This window comes from Microtus pennsylvanicus, chromosome 5 (genome assembly GCF_037038515.1).
Source record: "Microtus pennsylvanicus isolate mMicPen1 chromosome 5, mMicPen1.hap1, whole genome shotgun sequence".
Classification (NCBI taxonomy): Eukaryota; Metazoa; Chordata; class Mammalia; order Rodentia; family Cricetidae; genus Microtus; species Microtus pennsylvanicus.
In genome coordinates this window covers 52,681,593-52,699,211 of record NC_134583.1, presented here as the reverse complement: position 1 = coordinate 52,699,211, position 17,619 = coordinate 52,681,593, and the positions used below count along the sequence as shown (strand labels likewise).

General features: G+C 48.4%; 1 protein-coding gene across 1 annotated transcript in view; it reads left to right on the top strand.

The window, feature by feature from the left end:
* Positions 1 to 743: 743 nt before the first annotated feature.
* Positions 744 to 17,619, top strand: part of Galnt18 (polypeptide N-acetylgalactosaminyltransferase 18) — a 320,566-nt gene continuing 303,690 nt past the window's right edge. The window contains exon 1 of the mRNA XM_075971902.1: positions 744 to 1,434. Coding sequence (XP_075828017.1) covers positions 1,200 to 1,434 — 235 coding nt within the window. The 5' untranslated portion in view covers positions 744 to 1,199. The remainder of the gene's footprint in view (positions 1,435 to 17,619) is intronic.

The following is a 17,619-nucleotide window of genomic DNA, read 5'->3' as shown; positions in this document are numbered from 1 at the left end:
TACATATGAGGATTCCCTGTGCGTGGGCTATGGTGGGCTTCCCAAGCGGTAAAGAGTTGTAGGACGCCACCATGTCATAGGCACTGCATAGACTTAAACAATCTTGGGAGCAGTGATGGCTTAGAGACATTTTCACAGTTCACCAGTGCCTCTCCTAGCGATTTCCAGGAGGCCTTTGGTGACACCCTGGAGACCAGCAGAGGGCAGGGGCCAGGGTGGAGGCGCAAGTGAATCAGAAGGAGTGGACACTGTAAGGCCTGGAAACTTCTATAATCTGCATCTCGATTACAAAGGGGGGGGGGGAGTGAGGAGTCTCTTTTTACGTAGGAAAGCAGCAGAATCCTCTCAGCTGAAGCCGGTGAGGGGGACAGGAGCATTGTAATTACCGCGTCCCCCTCCCCCCCCACGACCACCTTGCCCCCAAGCTTGGGATCCTTCGCACAAGACAGCCGGAATTCCCCTAGGGGTGGAGTCTGCAGGCCTGGGCCCAGACTGGCGGTGGGTTCGTGGCCTGCTGGAGCCGGGTTCTGGTGGTCTGAAAGCCTCGGAAGCTCCGGCGCCTCCGGGACGAGAGCTGGTAGCCAGCAGGTGGGGCGCGGGGCGGGGCTCCGCCCCCTGGCCCCTACTCGTTGGTCCGCAGCCGCCCAGCCCCGGCCCCTCTCCAGAGCCGGAGCGCGATTGGTGGCGGTGCTTGTCGCTCGGAGGGGGCCGGGCCGTGCAGCTTCACTCCTTGGGTCGCTGCCACAGCCTCGGTTCTCCCGAGCAGCGAGCGACGCGGGCTGGTGGCATCTCCTAGGCAGCGGGCGCTGGAGATGGGAAGCAGCGCGGCAGCGAGCCCTGGCAGTGACAAAGTTTCCCAGAACTGCAGTTCGCATCGCTCCACTGCCGGCCACCCGTGACCGCCTAGGGAAAAGCTCGGGGATTTTGAGTTGGGGGTAAAAAACAAACAAACCCAACAACAACAAACAAATCCACCTCGTTTCCTTTGTGGAGATCTTTCTCAGGGTGGCCAGCGGCGGGAGCTGCAAACTTGGCCACCGCGGCTCGCACTGCCAGGCGACCCGCTTTTGGAGAGCCTCAAGACTTAGGTGCTGGTGCCCCAGAGGCTCCAGGCGTGCCAAGGGGTGTGAGCGCGGGGGAGTTTGAGGAGCGCAGCAAGGAGGGGCCCTGGGAGCTCTATATGGAGGAGGGACTCCAGAATGGTGTGTACCAGGAAGACCAAAACTTTGGTGTCCACTTGCGTGATCCTGAGCGGTATGACCAACATCATCTGCCTGCTGTACGTGGGCTGGGTTACCAACTACATCGCCAGCGTGTATGTGCGGGGGCAGGAGCCAGCGCCCGACAAGAAGCTTGAGGAAGATAAAGGGGATACCCTGAAAATTATGGAGCGGCTGGACCACTTGGAGAATGTCATCAAACAGCACATTCAAGGTACCGGCACCCTGGGAAACTTGAGCCACGCGCACGGCCAGGGAGTGCCTAGTGCTCTGCTTGTGAGATGCATTGAGGCACTGAGGCCAGTGCGTATCAGGCCAGTGACTGCAGGGAGGGCTTTAGGGTGGCAGCTGCATGGTTGGAGGAACTGCAAGGACTGGTGACCTGGATCATCTGTGTCTGACGCCCTGCAAGTCTTCCTTGGTCACGCGTGTGTATGCATATGCGTGTGTTGTGTGTGTGTGTGTGTGATCGTGCGCGCAGCATGCTATCGGTGTGGGGACGCGTTATGCACTGCACGTGTCCAAATGTGCCTGTGACTCCAGGCTGCTTCTTCCCGGGATCGCAGAATCATACACTAGTCCAGGAGTGTGATCGACTGTGGATGTTCGTGTATCCAAGAGAGTACAAGGGCAAACGAGCTCATTTGGCCGCTGTAAGGGACAGGAGAGACGCCCTGCGTGGTCCTAACTGTGGGCTTTAAGCAGCTGCAAGCTTCAGGAGGAACGCAGACTAGAAGAATTACATCGCTATAGTATTGGCCCCAGCCGCGGCTTCAGCCCCAATAGTGCTGGGACTGCAGGGGGCATCTTAAGTGGAAAACTGTCCTTAGCTATAGCACAACCGCAGATCCAGGATCCTTCCCTATGAGCAGGTGTCAACCCCAGGAAGAAGCTTCGTCCGCTAAAGTGGTTCAGGACCGAGAAAACCCACTCAGGCTGCGGCTTTCTGCCGGAGCTTTCTGGGTCCCAGTGAGGGCCAATTTGTAAAGCAGCTACTCTCGCTGGCCCAGGAATCAGCCATGGCAGAGTAGACAAACCCACGGGAGGCGGGTCTGAAATTCAAGACTGCAGGTGGGTGGGTGACTTTAGACAGGGTTCAAAGGGGGAGTGGTATATAAAGGACGCTCCTGATGTGTCCCAGGCAGTGTGAGTGCCGGAAGAAAGCGATGGAGCTCAGGGCACTGGAGTAAGGTGTGCTCACTCTGGTGATCCGGATTCTCCCTGTCCTCCTTGGGTGGCCCCTGCTTTCCTAGATAAGAGAACATCTTAACTGCAGGGCCCAGCTAGTTTACCTGTAAACCTGACAGGCACCTGGGTATATGGTAGAACCTGGCAGTATCTGAGCTGCAGGCTGCCTGCTCTGAGCTTGTTTGCCAAGGACTACTTTCTGATCTGCTGTGCCTCTCATATGGCGAGATGGACTCCTTCCCTGGGAAGGTTTCACCAAGTTCAGGTGAGGGCAGAAAGGCTGTGCTTCCAAACTGAAGAAAGCAAGCACTTGACTTTGAGGACCCCTAGAAGAGGGACCTTTGACAGCTCTTACTTCAGATCTGCCTCAGCCTTACACAGGCACTGAACTTGACAGACCAAACCGAGCCGTAGTGCCTGTTGCTGCCGTTTTTACGTGTTGGCTTCCATCCCTCGGGTCAGAGTCGACATTAGTGTCAGCAGTAGAAACACAGCCTTGCTATGTTCTGGGAGATGCTGGACTCAGGGCTGTGCCTTGTTCTGACATTTCCAATTTGTACACATATTCCAAGAGATTTTCATTCACAACTTCTCTGTGTGTCTGTGTTCAAAATACTTTCCCTGCCCTTTTCTATCTAGTTAGGGAAGAAGCGAGCAAGGAACTGCTTCAGGAATGATTTCAAGGATTTCACGAACCCATGAGCTCTGCACTGGGCAGACCCCTGTTATGTTGAATGTGGACCATGTCATATGATTCACAAGGCTCCACATGGAAACCTTAGAACTTCTCAGTGTTTACCTGATAAGTTGGGGGAGATGGGTTTTTAAAAAAAGAATCCTTCTTTTCTGTGTGTAAGTTCAGGTGTCTGTGGGCAGTGGGAGATGACAAGACCAAAGCCACTACCCTCAGTGACTTGTGAAGCAGACAGATGGCGGGGCTAGCTGCTTGCTTGTGCTTGTAGTGTGTGGTGGTGTTGACAACTCCTCCCCCCAGGGTTCCAGAGCAGTCTCTGTACCTGGATTTAGGGCTCAAAGGTAAGACCTGTGAGTCTGTGAGATCCTTCCTGCCCTTCAGGATCTGGGCTGATTGCATAGATCCGCTGTCTAAGTTTTACGTCAGAAGAGCCTTTTGGATAATCCATCACAGAGCTGAGGACAGGGGTGGCAGAGCCAATAACAAGAATAGCCATGAACTCTGTGGTGCCGGTTGTATGCTGTGCCCTGTTTGTAGAACTTTCTGAGGTTTGTAGAACCTCAGAGCCTTGTGAGGTTGGTGGGATTAGCTCCATCTTACAGATGTGGAAACTGAGGTCTGGAGAGGTTGTTTGACCCCATCTGTCCAGGGTTACACTCGGTTACACAGTAGCTCAGAGATTTGAACTCAGATAGTGACTTCAGGGTCTCTGTTTTGTTTTGCTGTGAGAAGAGGTATTAATATGTAGTTGTGTAAGGTTGGCTTTGAACTTAAGACCCTTCCATCTCATCAGGCGTCACAGAGGGGTGCCACTATACATGGGTTACTTTTAGTGTTTATTTTGGCTGTTGGTTATGTAGGCTAGGCAGGGGCCAGTCTGTGTTCTTACTGTCTGCCAAAAGGGCCAGAGGCTCACAGGGAAGAGTGCTATTCTGGTACTGGGGACAACGGTGGGAATGGATGTGTCCTATGAAAGGCCATCTGAGGATGTTGGAGGGATGATGCAGTCAGTAGTGTTCCTACACAGAGATGCTTTCCATTGACATACTGTGGCAGGTCTGGGTTTGGGTTAGTTTCCCAAAGAAGGCAGAGGTCATATTCTCTTAACTGATGCTTGAGGACTCTTTGGGCAGTTCCTGGCGGGTGGGAGAGAGACAGTCTGTGTGGATGAATGACTGCCCTGCACTGATGCCCAACATCCTAGCTAGTTATGAGTGTGGGCACTGCCAGTTTCCAAAGGACAAGCTTTGCTTCCGAGTGTCGCCCAGGCCTCTTCTCTTTGGAATGAAAGCTGCCCAGGAAGTTGCAAATGTCACCGAATGTTCGGCAGGATGTTCTGAGAACTTGCAATTAGAAGAGGCTTTGGAGCGGCACCCGAGAGCTCTGTTCTAGTCATGACTGAAAAGTTGATCTTCCTCTTGGGGACTGCAGTGATATTTCATTTTAATTTGTTTTCTGATTGAATGATTTAATTAGATGGTGTGTGTGAATCTCTTGGGAATGTAAATTGTATTTTTTGAACATTATTTTTTTTAACCAAGTAGATGTTAAATGCCAGGGTGGTTAACGTCAGACTTTAAAATAAATATCCTATCGGGGTGGAAACACCTAGTAGCTCCTAGTTCAGGCTCCAACTCAGGACCTTACAGCTTGTTTGAGATGGCCAGATGGACAGATGTTAGCGGAGGCCCAAGTGTGAGAGAACTTGGAAAGAGAAATTCCTCTTCCTCCTCCTCCTCATCCCCTTTCTCTTTTTCTTTTTGATATGGTATCTCATACAGTCCAGGCTAGTCCCAAACACACTAGGAAGCTGGCCTGAAACTTGCTAAGTAGCAAAGAGGACCTTGAATTCTCTTCTCTCCACCTTCCCAGAGCTGGGATTACAGGCACATGCCTGTAATTCCTAGTTTATGTGGTGCTAGGCATCAAACTCAGGGTTGCCATGCTAGGCAAGCACTCTGCCAGCTGAGCCATCCCAGTCCTGGTTCATGTTTGATTTTGTATGCCAAACACAAACAAAAATGGCTTTCTTTCTTTCTTTCTTTCTTTCTTTCTTTCTTTCTTTCTTTCTTTCTTTCTTTCTTTCTTTCTTCTTTCTTTCTTTCTTTCTCCCCCCCCCCCCTTTCTTTCTCTTTTGGTCAGTATCTTTTTGGATCTGTTAAGAATGTGCCAATGTTTAAGGAACAATTTAAGAATGTATGGAACTTCCCAGGATTCATTCTACCCCAGGAGCTATTTTATAACCATAAGCCCTCCTTTTGGCTTCACCCACTTGACTACACATATCATGAGATAGTGTTGTCTGTCTGTCTGTCTATCTATCTATCTATCTATCTATCTATCTATCTATCTATCTATCTATCTATCCATTTATCTATCTTTTGCCTTCTTTCTTTGCTCCCCTTTTTTAATGAAGCATTTTTCTCTATGTTTGCTACGTAGTTTATTCTTTTGACCTTTTTCTCTTGGCAACCTGAGGTGCTTCAAGTTACTCAGGCAGGGACTGGGTGGAGTTACTGGGGACCACGGGGAGCTGGGATGCTCCTGGTTCACACTTGTTTTTTAAGGACAATAGAATTTCTGTTGTCAAGAGAGTCAATGAGCTCAAACATCAGAGGAAGAGGGAAGAATATTTCAAACACAGTAAATGTTTTGACTGTTATTTAAAAATGTACAGCCACTAATAGCCTCGCTGCTGTCAGTAAAAATGCTGTCCTTGGGTGGGTCTGCTATTAGATACTCTACTGTCCGCTGTGCACAGTCCACTCCCATCCCAGCATCGTCACATCCTGTTGATAAAGTCAGGTTTCTCCCATATTCTTTAAAATCCTCTAGGGACTGAGAGGTACTGGGAGGCATTCTCAGAGTAGTTGCCTAATATTTTTGATTTTTTGGGCCTGATTTTTGGAATGATTTTGCTAACCTGTAATATGACTATTTAAGTGACTGCCTTGTCTCAAGTATTGGCATTAATTTTTCTAGAAACCACCTATTGCTTATGTTTAGCAGTCTTCATGGGTTTACGTAGTATGCAATTAAATTAAGCAATTGCAGCAACAAATCCCAATAGTATTTCTATGCTTGGGAACAGATCTAGTGCACGGGAGGAAAGCATGGAACTCCACTGTTAGAGGGAGGTGCAAACCACTAGAGGGAAGCCCACACAGGAACAAGAGCATCATGGGAATGTTTCACGGGGGAATCAGGAAGCATGCAGATTTGCAGAGTGGATTGGAGGTCTGCTTAAGAAAACATACCCTATCAATCTACCTCAAGAACCAGCTATGCCCATCTTGGGCATGTATCCAAAGGATGCTCAATCATATCACAAGGACAATTGGTCAACTATACCCATAGCAGAATTATTCATAATAGCCAGAACCTGGAAACAACCTAAATGGCCCTCAAATGAAGAATGGATAAGGAAAATTTACACAATGGAATATTACTCAGCTGAAAAATAAAACAATGACCTCATGAAATTTCCAGGCAAATGGACGGAACTAGAAAAAGTTATTCTGAATGAGGTAACCCAGACCCAGAAAGACAAACATGGAATGCACTCACCCATAAGTGGATATGAGGAATGAAGTACAGGATAACCAACCTGCACTCCACATCCCCAGAGAGGCTAGATAACACGGAGGGCTCAAAGAGAGATAAACAAGAGATCTCCTGGGTAAACTGGGGAAAGGATAAGAGGGATGAGGGGATAGGAGCTTGAGGGAGTTGGTTGGGTGGGCTGGGGCACCGCAGGATGGAGGGAGAGAAACAAAAAGGGATATCTTGATAAGAGAAGCATTTCTGACTTAGGGAGAAACCTGGTGCCAGGGAAACTCCCAGGAATCCACAAGGACGACTCCAGTTAAGAGTCCTAGCAACAGTGGAGAGGGTGCTTGAACTGGCTGTCTACCGTAATCAGACTGGTGACTACCCTAATTGACACTAGAGAAACTTCATCCAATAGCTGATGGAAGCAGATGCAGAGATCCACAGCCAAGCACTGGGCCTAGCTCTGGGAGTCTTCCTGAAGAAAGGGAGGAGAGATTTATGAGTGGGGGTGGGGATGGAGGTGGGGGGTGGTCAAGGTCATGATGGAGGAACCTACAGAGTCAGCTGACCTGAGCTCTTGGGAGCACGTGGACTCTGAACCAACAGTCAGGGAGCCTGTATGGAACTGACCTAGGCCCTTTACATGGGTGTGACTTGTGTATCTTGGTCTGTTTGTAAGACTCCTAGCAGTGAAATCAGGACCTTAGCTGGCTTTTGGGAACCTATTCCCCATGCTGGATTACCTTGCCCAGACTTGATGCAGGAGGAGCTCAGTCCTATCTCGACTTGATATGCCATACTTTGTTCAAGCCCATGGGAGGCCAGCCCCTTTCTGAATGGAGACAGAGGAGGAGTGGAGTGGGAGGGGGGCAGGTGAAAATGGGAGGGGGCATAGGAGGAGAGGAGGGAGGGAAAATGGTCAGTATGCAAAATAAATAAAAAATATTATTGAATAAAATAAAATTTAAAAAAGAAAATGACCCCAATACTTCAAATGACTACATAGTATTCCACCACCAATGCGCTATTTTTCATTTGACTTTAATGTTGGACATTTGTTCGGAAATGGATACACTCAGGGAAAAAAAAAAGAATGTCTTTGCCTCACCTATTTTTCCCTTTGAATTATTCTCAAAGATGTATTTGAAGAAGTAAGATTACTAGTGACAGAGTCTGAACACTTTTATGAAATATTATTTTTCCAAAGGCAAGCCTTTCCACCCAGCCCCCGACAATGCAGCACTGTGCCGGGGTCACGGAGGGCTGGCATTTGGTGTTATCGTTCTGCATTTTCTGGGCAAATGGAATTGCTGTGAAGACAGTTGAGTCTTTTGATTTCTACTCCTTTGGTTATGGTAGAACTTAATGCCCTGCCTGAACCCCTCTGTGTGTTTTGTCTTGTGGGAATAATTTTTCTCTGGTAGGCTCAGGGTTGCTGATTTGTGTATTTTACATATCTTCATAGATTTCTTAATAACTTAGTAAGATGGACATGATGGCTATATTATACACATTGTATATATTGTTTTATTTTTATTTTTGAATTTATTTTGTGTTTTCTGTGTGTACTGTGCTTGCAGCTGTGCAGGTATGATCATCTGGGCATGTGAGGGAAAGCTGGAGGCTGGCACAAAGAACCTTCCTTAATTGCTCACTACGTGCTTTGAGACAGGGTCTCTCACTGAAGCTGGAGTTTGCTGTTTTGCCTAGATTGGCTGGCCAGAGAGCCTCCAGTATTGGGATTATCAATGTGTACCACCATGCCCAGGGGTTATCTCTGTGTACCACCATGCCCAGGGGTTATCATCTATGTATACCACCATGCCCAGGGGTTATCTATGTGTACCACCATGCCCAGGGGTTATCATCTATGTGTACCACCATGCCCAGGGGTTATCATCTATGTGTACCACCATGCCCAGGGGTTATCTATGTGTACCACCATGCCCAGGGGTTATCATCTATGTGTACCACCATGCCCAGGGGTTATCTATGTGTACCACCATGCCCAGGGGTTATCTATGTGTACCACCATGCCCAGGGATCATCTATGTGTACCACCATGCCCAGGGGTTATCATCTATGTGTACCACCATGCCCAGGGGTTATCATCTATGTGTACCACCATGCCCAGGGGTTATCTATGTGTACCACCATGCCCAGGGGTTATCTATGTGTACCACCATGCCCAGGGGTCATCTATGTGTACCACCATGCCCAGGGGTTATCTATGTGTACCACCATGCCCAGGGGTCATCTATGTGTACCACCATGCCCAGGGGTTATCTATGTGTACCACCATGCCCAGGGGTTATCATCTATATGTACCACCATGCCCAGGGGTTATCATCTATGTGTACCACCATGCCCAGGGGTTATCATCTATATGTACCACCATGCCCAGGGGTTATCATCTATATGTACCACCATGCCCAGATTTACATGGATACTATAGTATGAGCTCAGTCCTCATTTAACCCAACCCCTAATTTTTGATTTAAATAGATGTCCTAGGTCAGAGGTTTTCCAACTGTTCTCCAGGAGTTGCAAACTTCCAGAAGGTTTAATTCGGGACCTTATTAATAGTAACAGGGTCAAATGTCATTGCAAGCCCTCAGTAATCCCCAGTGTCCTCCACGACACTTTTTCCTTATGGTTTGCATGTAGTGTTTATTAAATTACTTCGGTTCTTAAAGGTTCCTCTTCCTGCTCCTGCTGCTTCTGCTCCTCCTCTTCCTCCTTTTTTTCCTTTTCTTTCTTCTTCTTTTGAGACAGGGTCTCTTTGGGTAGCCTTGACTGTCCTAGAACTCACTCTGTAGACCAGGCTGGCCTCAGTCTCACAGAGATCAGCATGCTTCTACCTCCCGAGTGCTGGGATTAAAGGCGAGCGCTACTACCACCTGGCTAAGGTTGGACTTCTTAGAGAGAATGCTGAAAGACACATGGGAGAGAAAGAGAAGTCTGACAGCTGCATTTCTGTGAGGGATGATGGTAGCCAGAGGCATCTGCGAGAATAAGCCAGTCCAGGTGACACTGAGATGCCTCACAAGCCATATCTGTCCTTCCGAACACAACGGAAATGAGTTTCTGTATGTGACTCATTCCTAAATCCACTGTCTTTCTCTTCATTCCAACTGTGGGAGATGCGGTCATTGATTGCGCTGTTTCCTCAAGCTTATCAGGCAGACCATGTGCGTGTTAGTGTGTCTCAGATCCACAGCATCGGGTTGATGATGGGGATACCGGAGAACCAGGAGATGTCTTAGGTGTGGACGTCGGTAGCTTTCCGGTGTCCGTCTCTGCGCCTTAACTGGCAGCCTTTGTTACCAGGAGAGTGCGCGTCTGCTGGGAGTTTGTTTTAAGGAAAATCTGTCATTGACGTAGCAAAGCTCTCTAATTTTTGGAATGAGCTTTGGTTCGAAAATTCTGTCCATAACAGATTCTGAAGCCTTGAGGGTGTCAGCAGCAGGGCTCAGGGTTGAGCCTAATGGCTTTTGTTAATAGCCCAGGACCACATGTTTATGGAGCAGAAGGTCCTTGCCAAGGAATACAGCTTCTCACTATGGCCAAGGACTTTTCCTCTTTAGCCAGAAGTGGATAGGCTGCAAAATAAATGAATTCCACATTCTTTCCTGCTCACTTGACATAAATCGCTGTTTGCCCTTGATAAGCAGTTTGGTGGCAAATCTCAAGGAGAATTTAGAATCAAAAGCGAGCCACAGTCCAGCTTGCGAGGGCCTTAAAGGGCAGCGCCAGCCACTGAAGTTAGCTAAGATTTCCCAGATATGTTTTTGGGGTTTGAAGCCATATACACAAGCTCTAGGAGTGCCTCTGTTGGTGTTCTGTAGTTTGAGAAGCCAGGGGCGCTGATGTGTGGCTGTGGGTGTGAGGGTCTCCTTGGGTTTCTTGCCCATTTTCTTTGTTTGGGTTTTATCCAAGTGTCTGGAGAGGCCAAGCACACTGAAGGGATGCCATCTGAAGGCTTTGAGGAGATACCCTATGAGTATGGGGACAAATAGAGCCGGAGAGCAGCCATATGGGCTTTGGGGAGGGATGGGGCTGTGGGCATGGGTATGCAGGGCTGTGGGCATGTGTATGCTGTGCTGTGGGCATGGAGGCCAGAGAACAATTTATAGGAATCACTTCTCTCCTTCCATTGTGTGGATCCTGGAGATTAAACTCAGGTCATCTGATTTCCCAGCAAGCTCCTTTATCCGGTGAACCGTCTCAGTCGCCCTACATGTCTATAAATGTCAGGAACACTTATACATAGAGCCAGAAGCAGAGAACTGGGGCTGCAGGTGGCTGTCATAGTCCATGAATGGCAGGCCATCTTTCTACGCTAAGCCTCAATTTGGCAGGGACTTGATTATTCCAAAGTACATACATGTTGTCTTCTCCAACCTCACTCTGCCTTCAGTCACAAGCAGCTACATCTTGCAATGCAAGGCTGCACGTAAGGATTCCCCCACATTCCTATTTCTTTGCACACATGCCTGCACATGCAGGGCGCTCACGCAGGGCAGTGCCAGCATTAGGCACGTCCTGACAGTGCACCATGATCGCCCCACCCTTTCTTTCCTACTCAGTGAAACACATTAGTATGCTGGGGAGTGTGTTAACCTTGGAATCTCTTTAATTTGTGGAGTTAAAGTTAATCATCCCTAAGCTTTGCTACTTAGGTTATTGTTAATAGCAAATTACCTCACAACTGTTCCCAAGTCGGGTTATGTTGTGTTAGTGACTGTGAGCAACAGCTGTTCTGGAACCTTCTCCGTGGGTCTGTGTACTCTTGATGGACTCTGCTGAGTGCAGACAACTGGAACTTTCAGAGGAAGAAGTCCCGGTTATGTGAATCTTACTGTTTTTGTGGCTTTTCTGGCTATATGGTTATGGCTGAAGATTCAGTGGTTGCTGGACCACTGCTGTGTCTGTGGCTTTGGGGTTCTCCTCCATTGCCCAGTGCTCGGCTTCAGATTGGGGAGCTCGCTTTAAAAGATGAAGCTGTCCTCAATGATGCAAGTTGAAACAGCCGAATATTTAATTCTGGTGAGCTATTGAGAGCATCCTGAATGAAGCCACAGCTGAGGTGACACACAGGCCAGCTGGCACAATTAGCTGGGCCACATTTTATTGCCACTGTCTTTCAGAAGCTCACAAAAGGACCATGTAGGGAAGGTTCAGAGAAGTGGCCTCTGAGCTGTTCCACCCCAAGATAGGTAAAGACAATGGGAAACAGTGAGGTTGGTATCAGCCCTTGCATGAATTCTTTCATCCTACCAGCGTCCCAAGTTCAAATCTCAACAGCGGTTCATCCTGAGAAGGCATGTGGAGGACGCAACATTAAGAATCTTGACTTCTCAGTTGGGTTTCCACACCTGGCTTGTCCAAACATTTCTGTCCTCAGGAGACTTTGAGTTAATAGCCATTGAGATTCCAGAGGCATGGAAAGGTATTTCAGAGACCTTGGCCAAGACAGGGTTTGAAGATTGGGGTGATATGCATCACGCTGATGGCATCTGGGGGTTTAGGAGAACAGGACAAAACTGTGTGGGCCAATGAATAAGAGTGGAAAAGCTCAAGAGAGATTTTGTGCATGTACGTGCACAAATACATGTGCGTGCCTCTGTGTACGCATCTGTGTGTCTGTGTGTGTGTGCGCGCACATATGTGGAGGCCAGAGGACCACCTCAGATGTCATTGTTCAGGTGCTGCATGTCTCCTGTTTTGAGACAGTCTCCTACTGGCCTGGAGCTCACCAAGTCGGCTGTCTGAGGAATGAGCTACAAGTGAGCCTTTCTCTGCCTCCCCAGCACAGAAATTACAAGGATGCACCTCCATGCCTGACACTTTTACACTAGGGATTGAATTCAGGTCCTGAGATTTCAAAGCAGGATTTTTGCTAACTGAGCTGTCTCTCCAGCCCTAAAGAGAGATTTGAAGTGACAAATTAGAACCTTTGATTTATTTTAATGGCAACAAGCTTCTACGGAATTGAAGACTAACTGGGTAGAGAATCCTGGGTCAGAACCTGGGCAGGTACTGTCCCTGTGGGATCACTTTGTTCCTGTCCTTATTTAAATGGAGAGTAATTCTAGGGGAGGGGATTCTGGTTCCTTTGCTCTCAATATTCCAGAGAGATATGATTCCAGAGGTGGTAAACCTGAGCCTTAGGAAGTTCCTGGTTTGGGAAGGACTTGGGTGTCTCCCCTATATTTGCATTGGAATCTTGGTCCCCAGTGTGGTGGGTTGGAGGCCATTAGAGAGGTAGACCTGGTGGGAGGTGATTAGATCATTGACATCATCACCTTTGGAAGAGAATCATGCAGTTCTTTTAGAACCCAGTTAGTTCCCAAGAGACACATACTTGGAAATATGAGTGAGCCTCTCTTGCTTTCTGCCTCACTGTGGGACTGTTCTCTCCCTCCAACAACTGTTCCTTGCTGTGATGCTTTTGCCTAGTTTGTGTGTTCGCTGAAAGCCCCCAACGGCTGAACCCGGGAGACCTGACTTTGGACTTTCTTATATATTATCCAGCTTCAGATTGTCTGTGATAGCAATTGAAAATGGACTAATAGAAATAATTTGTCCAGGGTCACAGAGCTGATGGCTGGTAGAGCCACGAAGGGTGGCTGTTTCCAAGATTTATGTTTTTTACAAAATAAGAAGGATGCTTCAAAAACTGAGAAAGGGGAGATGATTTTAGCAGGCTCTGTGAGGGTAAGCTCAGAGGTCATGGGTCAAGTAAGAGAATGACAGGACTGCCAACAGGTGGCTTGGTTTGTCCTTGTGTCAAATACTGAAGTGAGTGGGGTGGGGGTAGAAGGAGAGGCCATACAAGTGTGAATGAAGAGTCCCCTATCTGTGGGAGCCCCAGGAAATTTGTCCTTGTCGGAAAAGCAGTGTTCAATCTGCACTGACTCACCCAAGTCCCGCCCATGAGTTTCTGCCGCCCGTGATATGCCGGGTGTGCTTGCCGAGTGCTTTCCTGTGTGTTGACACAATCCTGTTTTCTAGGGTGACTTCCTGAGTGCAAGGAAACCCCTAGTCCTGGGTGAACGTGAAGGATGTGTTCCCAACACCAGGGCAAAACCAGCCATTCCGGTGTCCCTGTGTCCCTGCTCTCGAATTCTGACTTTGTCTGGATTTACAGGGAAATGTTGAAGGTCCCAGAAGCCCTGTCCATACAGGCCCACACAGACTGCCTCCCTCTTCTTTGTTTTTCTTTTTGCCTTGGTAATCTGATTTCAGCTGTCTGTGCCTCTCAGGATTTGGAAAGGAAGAGACAGTTTCAGTAGAAGAAAGCCCTAATAAAGTGCTTTGGGCACAAAACACCAACAGCTGTTTATTTGCCCCAAACAGTAGGAGTCTGTATTAATAACCTTGTGAGTTATGTGCTGGAAAGTCATCGCAAGCAAAAATCTCACTGTAGACCTGCAGATGTGGCTCTGTTTCTTTGCTGAACTGATCTCTCCTGTTTGCTCGGTGACATTTTCTGTTATCCGCATGGAAGATCCTTTTTGATCTTCTGTTGCGGATTCGCTCAGCTGGTCTGCGGTTGACATTCCAAGGTAGAGTTGTCTCATGTCTCTTTATTGCAGCTCAAATGCTTGACGATTATGTGGTTCTTACCTCAAAGGATTTCAGCTGCTGGTCAGGCTTTGTCTGACTAACCACCGCCTTTCTCTGATGGAGAAGAGCGAGCCAGGGAGTGAGGGGAGGGACAGGATGCTGCCTCAGACGTGCTTGCCTGTCCTTGGCATTGGAGGAGTGTCTTTGAACATTCTGGTTTCTTCAGTGTCTATGTTTCATTTTAATGATAAGCTTGGCCTCTGGTTTGATTACTTCAGTTTCTAAAGGAGGGTGTGGAGAAGCCAGGAGACAGCTCAGTCAGTAAAGAGCCTTGCAAACATGAGGACATGTGTTCAGTCACCAGAGCCCATGTGAGAGCCAGTTCTTGTGGTGTGTGCATGTAATCCTAGTGCTGCAGGGAGACAACTGGGTCCTCCTGGGCTCACTGGTCAGTCAGTAGAGCCTGCTTGGTGAGCTCCAGGCCAGTGAGGGACCCTGCCTGTCTCACAAAGAAACAGAAAGGTGCACAGCACCTGAGGAGTGACATCCAAGGTTGATCTCTGATCTATGCACGTGTCCATACATACACACACACATATGTGTGCATACACACACAGAGATGTGGAGGAGAATTTACAGGAGTGAGAACTTCCATCTGCACATCTGGGCCGCACCTTTATCTTAGTGGAACCCAGGGATTCAGATTAGAAGAGAAACACAATGGAAAGTAAACAAAAAAGACTTTGGCCACTGAGTCAGGAATTGAAATGGAACCAGTGGAGAATGCCAGTGCAAACAGGTCTAGGCTGCTGGAGAATCCTGGGAGAGAAGGGACTCGAGGATCCTGCAAGTTCTGCATCAAATGCTTACTGAATGCCACCTTGTTTGAATCGTTAAGGAAGCCTGTGCGGGTCATTGCACCGCTTTTACAGATGAGGAAATCAAGGCTCAATGGTTGTACCTAATTTGTCCGAGAGGGCCATCAACTTTCTAAGATGAGACCCCCGACTCCTTTAAGCCTCATAGCAAAGAGCTCGGGGCCTCTCTTGTTCTCTGCTCAAGGATGCTAATTAAGACATAGAAGATCCATGACTTTCTCCAGGCTAAGGGATGCACAGGACTTGGCAGGAGGGGAAGGTGAGTCCTTGTGACTGTTGAGGGTCTGAGCTGGGCTCCTAGTGACCCAAGAACGCCCTCCTTTCCTGGACATGTAGGGGTGGACTAGCCAGGAGCCCTCTAGACTCAGCTCTCTGAAGGTGAGAGAGGCCCTCGTGGTGCTTGTTTCTTTCTCTTGAGAGAGGACTCAGTCTAGACAGTGTCCTGCACTCATTAAAACCATGCCTTCGTTTCGGAATTCTTTTACTTTTAAGGCTTGGGATCTGGCAGGAAACCATTAGATGGTATCGATGGCCACAAAGGTGCTAAAAAGCATGGCTGGACCTACCGTGGAGTTTCCGCTAATGGAAGGACTAGAGTTATATACCATGTACAACAGGCGTGGGAGACTGGCCTCGAGGCCAGCATCTTTTGCGGTTTGGGGATGGGAACAGATGAACAGTCACAGTTAGGTGGGAGAAATCACGGGTGCACACCCAAGTTCTTGTTATTCTTATTTGACTGTAAGTGCGATAATGTCCAGGCATGTAGCAGTCTTCTTAGGTGGCATGCTCAGATTCTTGTCTTTCTCATTCAGCAGCATTTGTTAAGCACCTAGGTTGTGGTGAGGACATGTCAGTGGAGCAGACCACCAAATATAAAGATGTTGACATTAAATGAGGTGGCAATGGCTCTCCTCTAAGAAGGTGAGAGGTGAGCCATGTGCACGTCCAAGGGAAGAACAGGTCCAGTGGGAACAGAAAACAGGGAAACAGCCCTGTGGCAAGGATATGCTTGGCATGCTTGCCCAGAAATGGCACAGCCAGAATGCCACAGTAGAGTGATGGTGAAAGAAGGCGTAGGGCATGAGGACAGGTTGGTTGGGTGGGAATCTGGCTGTGCAACCTCAAAGACCATGGGGAAGAAACGCCCTAGATCTAGGAGCCACTGGAGGGGCTAAGGGAAGGAGCACACTTGGGAAGGCATCCATCTGGGCTGTTTCCTAGGAAACACGAGACTGCCTCTGCTGCCATGGCACTGTGCCCATGGTGGTGGGTGATGGCGAGATCTGTCCAACACAGTTCTCTTCTTTGAAAAGCACAGTACCAAGTCGAGGTGATAAAACAACATCCTTTGCTATGAACTCCCATAAGGGGTATTGAGAGTGGAATATTCTAGAAGAGCGAATCATCTGCCTAGGCTTCATAGAAGAATTAAGATTTGCAGCACAAGGGGATTAAAGGGGTGGAGTGGTCAAGGTATGGGGAGGGCCGCTCAGTAACTCAGACCAACACTTCCTTCGAAGAAGGAAACCCTGTCACTCAGCATGGTGGAAAAGGACAGTGCAAGCAGGCCTGAAAATTGACCCTGCCTCTGATGGGTCAGGTGACCCTGGTAAGTCTCTTCACTGCCTACGCCTTGGTTTTCGCAACTGCATGAATAAAGGTGATTGTTCCTTTACCATCGCATGGCTGCTATGCTTATCAGGGTGCAGGAAAGCGCCTGGCCCTGCCCACTAGGGGTGAGGGCAGGAAGCTACTCTGTACTCTCTGTCCCTACCTCCCTTTCCTCTCCCTCCTCCCTTTGTGTGTGTGGAAGGGAAGAGAGGGAGAGAGAAAGAGAGGGAAAGAGGAGTATGTGAATACGTTCACAGTGTGTATGTGTGTGTCTGAATGTGTCATGTGTGTGTCTGTATGTGTCGTGTGTGTCTGTATGTGTTGTGTGTGTCTGTGTTGTGTGTGTCTGTGTTGTGTGTGTCTGTGTTGTGTCTCTGTATGTTATGTGTGTCAGTATGTGTCGTGTGTGTGCCTGTACGAATCTTGTGTGTGTGTGTGTATGTGTCGTGTGTGTCTGTATGTGTCGTGTGTGCGTCTGTGGAGGCTAGAGGCTGGTGTGCAGTGTCTCTCTCAATTACACTCCATTGTGTTTGTTTCTGAGATGGGTTCTCACTAAACATGGCGCTCACGGTCTGGTTAGGCTGGCCGGCCAGTGATGTCCAGAGATCCACAGACGTATTCTACCATGCTTCACTTTGTATCTTTGCGCTGAGGGTCTGACCTCAGGGTCTCATATTTTTGTGGCGAACATTTTACTGACTGAATCATCTCTCCAGCATCTCTTTCCTTCATTTGCACACTTTCCTTCCTGGAGTTTTACACAGAAAACAATCAGCCAAGAACGAATGTGTTTTCTGTCTTCAACACCTAGCATATGGGATTTCAGCTCCATTTTGGTGCCACTCATTAGGGTTACTGTAGGTTCCTCAAGCCTGAGATGGTCGTGTTAACATTCCTGGGA